The 12,726-nt window shown below is 44.5% G+C and overlaps 2 protein-coding genes across 3 annotated transcripts; both read right to left on the bottom strand.

Annotated features, from left to right (window-relative positions):
• Positions 1-288: 288 nt before the first annotated feature.
• LOC124652760 (putative methyltransferase At1g22800, mitochondrial) lies at positions 289-3,679 on the bottom strand. 2 transcript variants are annotated; one of them, XM_047191800.1, is made up of 10 exons: positions 3,334-3,679; positions 3,013-3,151; positions 2,559-2,628; positions 2,383-2,447; positions 2,227-2,305; positions 1,933-2,020; positions 1,584-1,648; positions 1,394-1,483; positions 736-866; positions 289-641 (listed from the first exon to the last, which is right to left on the bottom strand). In XM_047191800.1, exons 1-9 carry the CDS (start codon positions 3,662-3,664, stop codon positions 750-752), a joined length of 1,044 nt encoding a protein of 347 aa, XP_047047756.1. In that variant the 5' UTR covers positions 3,665-3,679; the 3' UTR covers positions 289-641; positions 736-749. The 2 variants fall into 2 exon arrangements, with proteins under 2 accessions (XP_047047756.1, XP_047047757.1); XM_047191801.1 differs by having other exon boundaries at positions 289-547.
• A 7,207-nt stretch (positions 3,680-10,886) lies between these two features.
• Positions 10,887-12,225, bottom strand: LOC124652500 (glucuronoxylan 4-O-methyltransferase 1-like). The gene has a single exon (XM_047191513.1). The coding sequence runs from the start codon at positions 12,175-12,177 to the stop codon at positions 11,272-11,274; it is 906 nt and encodes a 301-aa protein (XP_047047469.1). The 5' UTR covers positions 12,178-12,225; the 3' UTR covers positions 10,887-11,271.
• Positions 12,226-12,726: the final 501 nt, after the last annotated feature.

The following is a 12,726-nucleotide window of genomic DNA, read 5'->3' as shown; positions in this document are numbered from 1 at the left end:
TGTAGAAAAACAAATAAATATCAGACTCTCACACGTACGCACATACATACCAAAAAAATCACACCATCTGGACGCCTATTCTAATTTTATCATGTTTTTCCTACCGCCAAATGCTATGCTACGGCCAGTCATAATTTGAATCAGCATTTGGAATTAAAATTAAAAGTTATATTTCCATCTACAATTTTAAGCACAACTTTGATGGTAAGAAGAACGAGTTGCTTCGTCCAGTCTCTTGCAGCAGTCTACGATGCATAAGTTTACTATAACTAGCAGCACAACTGTCCAAAAATGGGCAAGTTATATTTATTGACATGACAAGTTTAATAACAGAGTTCCTTCGAATTTACAATGGGTCAACCAGAACAGTTGTTACAACATTGTGAACACGTCACCGGTAGGCTAGGTTCATGGTCCAAACAGTCCATTAAAGTCGGGACTGCCACTCAAAGAGACACTGAAAATATTACAGGATGATCGTGAAGAACGATGTAACAAGGGATTCTTCAGAGGATTTTGGTGGCAACCAACAAAGCACACTTGCTTTCTGCAAATCAGAATGCATCGGAAACCCGAGGTTATACTGTGAGGCACTAGGGGTTTTCTTTTCCATCTTCGGAGAGAGACTTTTTAAATAAAGGCTGGTAAAAGAACATAAATGATAAGTATAGCTGCAACAGATGGGTGAATGAACAAATACAGTAACAGAAAATGAACTCGATGCCATCCTCTTACCATTTGCTAGAAGTTCACTCTTGGTTGGAACCAAATTCTTTCCTTATGTCACTAAATGATACAGTCGCAGAACCCCTTCTCTTAGCTTTTTGCTGCGATGAATGCTCCTTCCAGCCAGTCATGTAAATTACCTGCACAAAGCAAGTACTCTTCCATTTCAACATAAAGAGCATATATGTTACTAGCGTTCAGAGTAAGGTGGCCTAAAAGCAGCTAAAAGTAGAGAAAACGTAGTATGAAGTAGTCCCAGCTGCATTTATTTAGCTTTGGAAATGGTGAGTTGGGCATGCACTCCCCTCTCAGCTTTACTCCCCACTTTTCTAGGTACTCTTGTGTGGTAAAAATTGGTTGCCTATGCATGCGTACAGCTGAACGCAGTTATATGTACTGCAGGTAAGACGGGAAAATTTGATTTGGTTGCACATTGGTATCTCCACACGCCTTATAAAACAAAAAACAAAAGTGATGGATTGTATGTGCTCTACAATATGAAATGGATAACAAACTCTGAATGTGTTGAACATTTTCAACGAGGGAGGTCACAATTACTACCCTTTATTTAGTCAAGTTGAATGAGAAGAGAAATTATTTAATCACTGTCAAGTTGAAATTCTCTGCTCTTCCTTACAAAAAATTGTAATCTTAAACAGTACCAAACCTGAAAGGTAGCTGGAATGGTTCCATCTTCTAACCCAAACATTGACTGGTATATGGCTGCAGTAGCCAGTGCTGTATCTCTCTTTAATATCTGGCAATAGAAAACCAGTGTAAATTCAATTACCCTGTTAATAAATTAATTAAAAATAGCTAATAAAAAATTCAGTCATCATTATATTAGAAAGGCTTACAGGGCTTCTTTGGAAGAGAGCATTCGTTTCTGCCATTGCTCTAAGATGTTCCACAAGTTCCAGAGCTAATTGATAAAAAGTAATAAAACTGTCAGGACGAATAAGCAACTTGCTGAATAGGAAAATATCATTTTGAGGCGTTTAACACAATAACATATTACATGCTTATTGAATATAAAATAAATTTATCAAACAACCTATTCCTAATTGTATATGAATAACACAAACTGACAAAAGTGACCCTTATTATCACAGTCACAGGAATGTTGTAAATAGGATGCTCGTTCCATCTTGACTATATTGTAAAAATATATACACTAATTAGAAAATTAAGAGTTCTGGTACGCACCACTATTGTACTTGACTGTATACCGATCTACATCAACACCAGGAAGGGCGAAGCCTGCCCTTGACAAAAGATTTCCTGCATCACGGACCTTAAGTGTACAACCCAATGTCACCATTAGAAACAGGAGACAACTAATGGGCCAACGTAAAGATTAAACTTTGCAACTATGGTCCAGTCTCATGGAAGGAATTTTACCATCTGATTTTACAATACGACAAGCTAATCAACAGAAACTTATAGGATGCATGAACAAATCTCATTTGGACAAAATTTCAGATCATAAAGGAACCATACTTGTGCTAAAGGGGACATTCGAGGACTGATGCCTCCCTCGCGTTCCATTTGAGCAATAGTGCATGCAATTCTTAGTTCCCTGACCATATCCAGGAAAAAGCAAGTCAGGCAAGAAACTGGAAAATATCGATAAATGGTAAATTTTAAGATTGTAACTTCAGAGTCTCTCCACCAAGAATCGCTGCAAGAAAAAGGCCATCAGGCTTCAACGCCAACCTACACTGCCATCAAAGGACAGCCAATTATCCTCAGTTCAGAAATTTCAGCGCTAGATAACTGAATGTTACAAAAAAATATCAACAAAATGGCTTCATTGTTTTCTAAAAAGTTACCTGTATCATTGCTCCAGGTAGATCATTGGTCCAATGAAGCCCAAGACAGCTCATTATCAAATCCTGAGAGCTTCAGAAACAAAGAACCGCGTTAACATTAGACTAGACAATGCAAGATCACAATTTGTCTTGTCGCTTAAACTTTTGTCTTCAAAAATCAGACGTTCACACCTAAAATCTACTCCCTCCATTCCATATTAGTTGTCACTGATTTAGTAGAAAGTTGTCCATTAATATGGAACGGAGGGAGTACAATTGACTCTTTCAATCATGAGCATAAGCAGACTATACATTGACAATATGCCTCTTAATTCCTATAAAGGGGGATATATTCATTAGCTTTGACTGGAGCTGGAGAAAGTATGTGGCTTCAGTGCAGTTTTACTTATGCAATACGCAAATGAAACAAAAAAAAAAAAAGACTGAAAGCTAAGCATTGCTGACATTTATTTACTTTTCTTTGATTGGAAGATACTCTTCGTCTCCAACGATGAAGTTTGTCTCGAGGCCGTCCTCAGCAGCATTCTCCAACTCCCGCCACTTCTTCACCATGTCTTCCGACATGTCCATCATGGTTAATTTCTCAATTCCACCTGGCAAACAAATTATCATCACCATCTTGCAAGTTAGTACTCCATCAATGAGAAGCAACAGGTCACATCATTTCAAGGCGAAAACCGAAACTTGAAGCCATCTGACATGTTTCGCCGCAATGACCAGCATATTTGAGAATAAGTTGGTGCACGATAAAAAAAGAGCGAGTTGAGTAGCTTACCACGGCCGCGGAGCAACCGGCGGACGGCGCCGGCTGCGCCGCCCATGCAGAGCGCTGAGGGGAACGCCTTCCTGCAGTCCTCAAGGCGATCGAGGAGGTTATCGGCGACGGCATCCAACAGCGCGTCGTTCTCCCGCATCGCCCACGCCGCTCGGTCCCGGTGCCGGCGCTTCAGGTCGCGGTCGAAGATCTTGACGCGGCCGCCGTCCCCACCGTCCAGACCGTCGGCCGCGGCGGACGAAGAGAATTGGTGCTTGGGAAGGAGGTGGGAGTGGCGGGGGTGGCGAAGGAGGAGGAGGCGGCGGGCGGCGACCGCGGCTCCGGCAGTCATGGCGAGCGCCGGCGGTGGAAGACAGGGACCAGGCGACCAGAGAGAGTTTTGGGCTTCGTCTTGAATGGGCCAGGTTGTTCACTCGTTGAAGTGTTACTGGACGAACGTCCGTCCACTTCAGGAGAGTGGCCCAGTGGGGAGACTAGTGCATTTGGATTTTGGACTCACACATGGGTGCAAAATATAACTCCATAAGACCACCGCACAGAGCCCTAGTGAAAAATATAATCTTGGTTCAAACGAAAAAAAGATGAGAAGATTGGTTAGAAGGCAGATTAGCAGGATCGAATCTCTACTACTTATAATCTCTATCTCTACTACTTATAAAGGCACAAACTTGCGTAGAAAAATAAAATCTGAACCGTCTATCCATCTCTATCTCTACTACTTATAAAGGCATAAACTTGCATATCTCTACTACTTATAAAGGCATAAACTTGCATAGGAAAATAAAATCTGAACCGTCTATCCAAGTTGATCTAACGATCTAAATTCACCCGTTCTCCCCACCCAAAATTCATGTTACCTTCCATCCGACGGACGGTCAACGCCCACGCCAAAGCCCCGCGCGATCTCGCCACGCCTGGATTGCCAACACCCACGCCCGACTTCCGCAATTACAGCGATGCTGCTGCGCCTCAGTCGCATTCGCCGCCGTGTGCCCACGATCGCGCCGTCGCTCTTCTCAGGCGTCGCCCGGGACGATCCTGCCAGCAAGAGGTGCGCGCGGATTCACGGATGACGACCACGTTGACTGTCGCCGCGCTCGACGTCCACTCCGCGGTCATCAGCGTCTCCTTTCCCAATTCAGCCGACGCTCTCATTGCTATTGCATGATTCCGTTGATGTTCTCTTTGTTTCCCATGCACCAATTCAATCTTCTGTCACTGTAGCATCGCGGCTAGGATACTTCATCGTACTTGTGTGATCCACGCCCTACTCCTGTGGCGGGATCTGGCCGCAGCCTGGACGCCTCCACGATCGATGACTGCATGAGAGATGCTTCCAGCGTTCGCCTCCGTGAGGACCGCAATGGCGACACCTACATAAAGCTCGGTCAACACATCACGCAGCTGGTACGGAATTCAACCGTCTGTATCGACAGTTGATACGTTAGATTCATTTGGGCGTTTGCAGGTTCAATTTGTCTGTTAGATCATGTAATTTTGTTAGCAGCTACTTGTTCTAAGGGTATGTGGCGTGTTAGAGGCATACGTCCAACTATGAGGGATGCTGACGAGATGCCCAGTCCGCTGGGGTGTCCAAGAATGATACTGGAGAATCACCGGAAATTGTTAGTTCTGCATCCCTTCCCTTGTATTACTATATTTTCGTACAAAGTACACATAATGATCCATGATGGTAGATTAATTAACAAAACCCCAAAATCCGAATTATCATGCTTCGTGAAGTTGCTTCTAAATGGTGTATTCATGTTTGAATCGGATAATTGATTTATGCTCGGTTTGTGTTAATTTAGAAGAAACTTTGACATGAAGCTTTTCTTTCACCTTATCCTGGAGCTGTATAACTTTGCAGAATCTGATTGTGCCCCACTTACAAGTTTTTCTCTTCCACAAGCTCACGCAGCCACAACACCCGGTGGGCAGAAAGTTGATGTTAAGGTTCCTTTAGAAGAAAAGACTGCAGTTTTGCTCGAGTCCACTTGTCTTGTATTTGAACTTCTAAATTATGACAACAAAGTTCAGATTTTTTTTTCAGATTTATCCAGATTGTTGTTTCCCTTTCACCTTTTTACCACGTCTTGACTTACAGGTTTTTTTTCGAGAATGTCTTGACTTACAGGTTCAACATGACCACTTAGCATATACTTCTGTAAGAGAAAACGCCACTGGGGATTTATCAGTGAATGCTCTTCATTATATCTTCTCTACATTTGACTACAGGTACAATCAGTAAATGTGAGCAACATTCTTTTGTTTATTGTACCTTTTTTCCTTTTTTCTTAACATGCCAATAGCTAGGTCGAACATGATGTTCATGTTTCTATCTTGTTTCATTTACATGTCTCCCGTGTAAGCTTGGCATAATAGTTCAATTTGAGAAATTATAAGCCAACAATTTTATCTTGAGTTCCCTTATTATGGTTAGGAGAGTGCTCATGTTCGATGCTTGCAATTAAATAATAAGGACATGTTTGATGTTTTCCAGATGCATGTAGCAGTTCCATGGTCCTGCTCCGCTTCTTGCTCGGTGGTTTAATCTTGAGTTCTTCATGTGGTTCTCACATGAGATAGGATGATCTTCCCTGAACTTGAAGTCTTAGAACCTATTCATCAGCTAAATCTCTTACATAGGATGAGATTCGCACTTTGATGCTGATGCGGCAATAGTGAGAGTGCGAGAGTATTACTGGAGCAAGTAAGTCCTTCAATTATATGATGCCTATATTATTTGTCAAATATTATGCAATATGCGTTTTTTTCTGAAATTTTGCGATATTTTTTTTCCAAAATTGGATATGTTAACCTTAGACGATATTACTGTTAAATTCTGTGTCGTACCAAATTGAGTTATGCTAATCAAAAAATATTTTGTTCATTGCAGATATCATGCCTGCCCAAGTACAAGGAAAACGAAGCTCAAGATTGAAAAGAACGCTGCTGCCGGGAGCTGTAAGATATTTTTAACAAAAGATAAAGACATGAATCATGTGAAGAAAAATATTTGTATATGCCTGATTTTGAACGATTTTTTCTTAAAAATCATCTAAATCTGTGTTCTTTATGCAAATAATTTCCTTTAGGTTATTGTTATATTGAAACTTCATTCGAATCTCAAATTTAACATAACCTCACGAAAGTAGCATCATTATATCTTGCAAATGTTTGGCTTCACGATTACTCGATCGGCGTACCTAGACTTATTTAGCCCGAAACTTGGCGGGAATTTCGGACGGCTGAAATTTGAACTGTTTCATGTTCTGATTTTTATTTTAGGATAGCCATTGCAAGGCTCCAGTTATTGCAGGTGGTCTATGGCTATGCATTAGAGGTTGCCGCATATGTTTAGATGACCATGCATTACTTTTGCTCATAACAATCTCTTGTTATCTTATAGTTTTTCTAGGAAGGGCCAATGCAGAAATATCTCCAATCTGCTTTCCCTTTGAAAAAATTGGGATAAATGTATTATAAACAGTAGCTTCTATTTTTTTTCTTTTCACTATGTTTAATTCAAAAATCATTGGCGGATACGTGCATTGCACGTGCCTGATTACTAGTGGGGCTAAGGAGGAGAAGCTTTGACAGCAACTTAGGAAGGTAAACGTCTCGTCGAAGTTGAGGGTTTTTCTTGGACGCTTCACACCAGCCCTTACCTAATGATGATGTGATGGGGTCTAAGGCCACGTGGGTTGCCCGATCTCACGAATTGACTAAGGGAAAAACGAGAGAGAGGAAGAACATGAAGAACACGGCGAAGAACATGATGAACACACGCAAACACACACTAACCCGATACAATTCCGGTTTACTCCCAATAACTCGAACCACTATCCCGATAGAATCTCTCGAGGGAAAGACACAAGGTTTAATCCCCGAGAGAGAGACCGGTATACGATCGATAGAGTCACACGAGTGAAAGACTGCAGTAGTATCACCAGTATGAAAGATCAATCATATGAGAAGTGCCTTGTACAATAGATTTGATCATCTAAGGAGGGGTTTCCCTAATCCCAGAGAGATGGTGGAGGCATAAGCCTAATCTCAATCAAGCTATGACTTTTCTAATGAAGGGGGTGGGAGCCTATATATAGGGAGCCAATAAGGAGGGGTAGTTTAGGCATACAAGGGGGTACATGGGACTTGGCCCAAATTGACTTGTGGTAGGCGCCTCACTTAGTCCGGAGACTCTCGTGTATGTAGGCCGGAGACTCCGGTGTTGATCTTCATGGGCCGGAGACTCCGATGTGAGTCGGCGAGGCCGGAGACTCGGGTGTAGCTGCGCCTGGAGCTTCTTCCATGTTTCCATGACCTCGGCCTTGAGTTCTCGAGCATCCATGGCGTCCTCCACTTTCTTCGTACTTGGTGATGTATTCCTATCATGGTCATATGACGGAGGATGAAGTAGCATATCATTCCACATAGGTAATTGTAGGCATGCAAAAGGAGAAGATTCACCTTTGCGTGACGTGTCGACGTCGATGCATATGATGTGGCAAAGACCGAAGGTTGGGCTGCATCATGATGTCTGCAACCGCATAAACATGGTTGACACGAGTGTGTGCTCAATCTACGGTGAGCAGGATTCACCAATCAACTGTATGGTAGCTCAATGTGCATGGGCCTTAGCAAAGAAAGGAATGGTCGGCATATGAGCAATTCGGAGGAACCATTGGCTAAACAATGACTATTCTTGATGGAGTCACTAGCTAAAGAACATTTTGTTACAATGGTTGTCACATTGTTGGCCATATGGTATGCTAGGGTCGAGGAGGAAGACTATATATCTTCGATCTCTGGGTCGCTATTACACCAGGACTTCCAATGGGAGTGGGGGGATCAAGCCCACCCATCCGAAATGGGTTCCCCTTCCGCCTCGGTACTTGAAGATTAACGTTGATGCCGTTGTGGCAAAGATTGGCAAAGGAGGAGCTCTAGGTGTGGTCTGCCGACGAGAAGATGGGTCCTTTCTAGAGGCTTCTGCCCTAAATGTTACTGGAATCTTTGACCCTGGAGGCTATGGCATGTAGGGAGGCAGTGTCGCTGGCAGATGATCTCCAACTCCAGCATATTGCAGTAGCATCAAAATGTCTTTAGTATGGTGACCCAAGAGATTAAGGCCAAAGCGGTAGCTTTTTCTAGGGTGTCCAAGCACGAGAATAGAATTTCGAATTTAGAAGCTCACAAAGTGGCCCTAGTTATGTTACTGGTAGTTTAGGTAGGCAAGTTTGACTTCTTCGGTCTTTTAGAGGTCTTTGTATTCATATGTTACTGATAAACCGTATGGCTTTTGTATTGAGTTGATATTCAAAATTAAGCATTTTCTACTGGTGTCGCTTCCTGTATCATGCTCCCTCCATCCCAATTATATATGAAAAATATCAAACCTATATTACTAGAAGCACCATGAAATATATTTTCATGATGAATACATTATATATTGCAAGAATTTATATGTTTGTTTTTATATTCAACCAAAAATTATACGCAACACACTTTGGGACGGAGGGAGTATAAATCACCACATTTTACTATTGGCCTAAGTATTTTTTGTTTACCGTTTTAAATATTACCAATCATATTTGTTTAAATGTTTCAATAATGAAAACACATGGAGTAGCTTGTTATTTACAATGGACATATGTACTTTCACATCACAAAAAGGCTTCATAACTTTCTATGTTATGTAGGCAACAAAATTTCATAAAAAACAACACAAATAAGTGTGTGAGAGAGAGCGCGCATCTTGTGAGCAGGTATATTGACCGCTTCACAAAAATCTGTGATAGTTGCAGTGTTGGCTGGTGGCAGATGGAAGGGAGCTAGGATCTCACTCGGGTGACACACATGTAATGTCATCAGTGGCCATAGGCCCTTACCGATGACTAACACCACCTCTTCATGTGGCGAATTGGTATTGAACTATGTGGCCTTGGGGGCAGGTGTTGAACTTTGTGGCATTGCGGGTATACGCTTTATACATCTGGAGTTGTGGCTCCTTTCAGCGGTCGTTCGACGACGAGGATGTGGTAGATCTAGGACCTGTTTGGGGAGCATCCTTGCGCAATGTACATTAACAACATGTTTGTTTTGTCTCTTGTGTCAGCTTTCGTTTTGAACCCTCAAACCCCTTTGTAATCATCATTGGGTGTATCTAGGTTCACCCAATAGTGGTCACCGAGTTCAGACCCATTTTGTTTGATATTACATTCATTTTAAAATATAGACCTTTTTAGAAAACTAGTTTAGCTTTTTAAAAGGTTTATATTTTGAATGGATGTAGTGCAATAGTGAGTGACACCCTGATTTTAAATGAAATCTATGTACGATCTGCTGGAGGACACTTCGCACCCTAGGTCTGCCTCTAGCGCCATGAGACCCTGGGGAGCTGCCCGGGCTCCGGCGACAGTCTCAGTCTCGGTTCATCTATGTGCAACGGGTTAATTTTGTCATTAGTTTCGTGGGCATTTGGTCACCGATACTACAGCTGCTTGACCTCGCCCAGACTCAATGGACACCCTAGCTCAACCACTGGCTGCCATATTTCCCTTCAGACTAACCACAATAGGAGTATCATAGGTAGTATCATGCATGCTATGTAGGCAAAAATTTGATGTGATACATCAATTAATAAGGAGAGAGGTGAGAGTAGTATCATAGGTAGATACGGTATCATAGCACGTAAAACTAGAAATTTTAGTGGCAAACAAATCATATACACATATTTACATTGAGATTCTACAAAACATTAAATATGATGCAACTATGATACTAATTCATGATACTATGCATTGTAGGTGTTGTATCATAAACTACTATAGTATCATATGCATGATACTAGTCTATGATACTTTCTATTGTGACCAGTCTCAGCATCCCCAAAATATGGGGAGGAAAGGCTCCGATGAGCAGTAACCAAAGAATGGAATTCGTTGGGAGTTTCTTTCTTGTACTGTAACAAGAAATCTAACAGGGGACAGACTTGCATGTTACTACACTAGAAACTTTACAGATGTCACGCACGCGCGTTCTTAGCCTCTACAATCAGGCTGTTGAAACTCGGATCTCAACTAATCGAAGTTCAACTCCTAGGTACCCCTTCACTTCGAACTTGGGCACTGTGCCATGGAAATTAAAATGCCACGCAGGTGATTGCCCCAGCTGTCTACAAAATGCCAGGCAGGTCACCGCCCTAGCGAAAGGGCAACGTACCATGTATCGTCCAAAGCAATCGAAATCAGGCCACCCTCCCTTCACCCCTGCCGGTGTCAGCTAGCCAGCCAGATGTAAAGGCATGGAGAAGTACTGCCAGAATCAATGTTGAAGTCGATCGATCTTTCAGTGGTAATAATGTTGCTGATGATTGCTCGAACCAGCCATCAAACATATGCAATGCAGTTAATCTCCTGTGTTGCCTTACATACACAAGTATGCAAGATGTTTTTCATATCCACAACTGGTATTATTGCTTCAGACAAATAATATCTTTATTCTTATCACTCCACATGCACCTCCCTAACTATATATGAGCCACACAATTGAAAGGAAAATATCTTTCAAGAATAGAAATGTAGTGCAAATGGTTCCAAATTACAACATATAGGATTCCCCTCTTGATTGACAACCATCAGTGTCAAGGGGGCGCGGCGCGGGATCGAAAATTTACAGCTGACTACTGCTTTCATAGTAGATACAAATTAAGGGGAAAAAATGGACAACTCCTCTTCTCCGGAATACTGGATCGCGAGCGTTGGTTTCTCAATCCAACGGCCTTGGTCGATTGCCTCCAATGAATGGCACGGTGTAGTATTCAGTATGCCCAGCTGTGTAGTGTTGGGGTATTTTCTGATCATGGTGAGTGCAGCCGTACATACTACTACACCGGATCGATATCGGAGGTCGAAATGGGGTAACCGGTAGTGATTAGTTCAGAGGGCAGAATGGCGTGCCGGGCTTCTCCCTGTGGCTGGGGATGACGAAGTGCCTGATCCTGCCGACCTGCTCGGTGAGGTATGCGTCGCAGAGGAAGGCCTTGGAGAAGGTGTCCTCCACGGTCCGGTCCACGTCGTGCACGAACACGTCCGTGGCGCCGTCGCCTGGCCGCCGCGCGCGCGCCGCCATGCCGGCGGTGTAGATGGCGCCCATCCTCCCTGGCGCCTCGGGCGTCCACCCCGTGGGCGCGTCCACCATGATGAGGTCCCACTCGGTCTCGTGGAACGCGGCGGGGAGGCCGCGTAGCGCGAGCCGGCAGTCGGCCTCGGTGGCGGCGGCGAGGTCGGGCTGCGCGGTGCACCCCGGGTGGTCCCGCAGCGCGATGAGCTCGTCGGCCTCGGTGAGGCGGGTGTCGTAGGTGACGTGGTAGGACTCGAGGCCCGGGTGCTTGGAGCGGACGGAGGCGATCCAGGTGGCGTCCTCCTCGAGGAACACGGTGCGGCCGCCGTGGTTGAGCGCCGCCCACATGGGGCTGTCGTGGCCCAGGCCGAAGACGAGGAAGTTGCAGGGCGAGCGGCTCTGCAGCACCCGCAGCGACACCCCGATCTCCGCCGCCGTCTGCTGCGGCGTCACGTTCGACGTGGCGTAGTGCACCAGCGCGGCCGCGATCGGGGACGGCAGCTTCGAGCACGACGTCCCATCGCCCACGCCGCCGCCGCGTAGATGCGAGGCGGTAGACGTGGATGTGGATGGGGAGAAGAGCGTGCGAGCGGAGAAGAGGACGAGGAAGCCGGCGAGCGCGGCGACGAGGATGAGGCGGAGGCCGACGAAGCTCTGCAGCTTGGCCTTCATGGAGACGAGGTGGAGGGCCTTGCGGACGTGCACGGAGCTCGACATGAAGGATGGGCGGGCAGAGAGACCAAGAAAGCTGCTCGATCTCCCCGGTTCTTCTCGGTGCTGTGGTGGAGAGGTTTATAGGCGGGCGGGCGGGCACCGATGTATGTATGATGCTTGAAGGTGAGGCGAGGAAGAAGATTGGTTAATGGTGGAGGGCAGATGGGATTGTGATGATGGGCCGGGTTGGGTGATGAGGACACGGGACCTGCAAAGTTTGGTGTAGGGTTGGAAATCAGGTGGATGGATGGACGGACGGATGGATCCTCTGTATTTTGTCATTGTGGGGCTCCATTTTGGTTGAGCATGGGAGACGTTCATGGCGTCGAATGGGGCAGATGTACGTGGCGTCTATACTGTACTGTATTATTTTCGAGACATGTATATATCCCTAATTAACGTGTTTTAATAAATACGTACTACAGTACGAAACGGACGTGGTGAGGGATGGATACGGTGGGCTGGGGATATCATCATCCGTTTCAAATCACATCAAAGCGTGGAATGGCTTATCCTCTAGTCCTCTAGTTGATGTATGCGAGAAGACGCCAC

This window comes from Lolium rigidum, chromosome 5 (genome assembly GCF_022539505.1).
Source record: "Lolium rigidum isolate FL_2022 chromosome 5, APGP_CSIRO_Lrig_0.1, whole genome shotgun sequence".
Lineage (NCBI taxonomy): Eukaryota > Viridiplantae > Streptophyta > Magnoliopsida > Poales > Poaceae > Lolium > Lolium rigidum.
This window is presented reverse-complemented; position numbering and strand designations above follow the sequence as displayed.

Excerpts from the sequence above, each read along its gene's own strand:
- LOC124652760 (XM_047191800.1), bottom strand. The coding sequence starts at position 3,664 with ATGACTGCCGGAGCCGCGGTCGCCGCCCGCCGCCTCCTCCTCCTTCGC. Across the intron at positions 3,152-3,333 it reads CCGGTTGCTCCGCGGCCGTG|GTGGAATTGAGAAATTAACC; the intron begins GTAAGCTACTCA and ends TTTGTTTGCCAG. Across the intron at positions 2,021-2,226 it reads GAATGTCCCCTTTAGCACAA|GTCCGTGATGCAGGAAATCT; the intron begins GTATGGTTCCTT and ends TGTACACTTAAG.
- LOC124652500 (XM_047191513.1), bottom strand. The coding sequence starts at position 12,177 with ATGTCGAGCTCCGTGCACGTCCGCAAGGCCCTCCACCTCGTCTCCATG.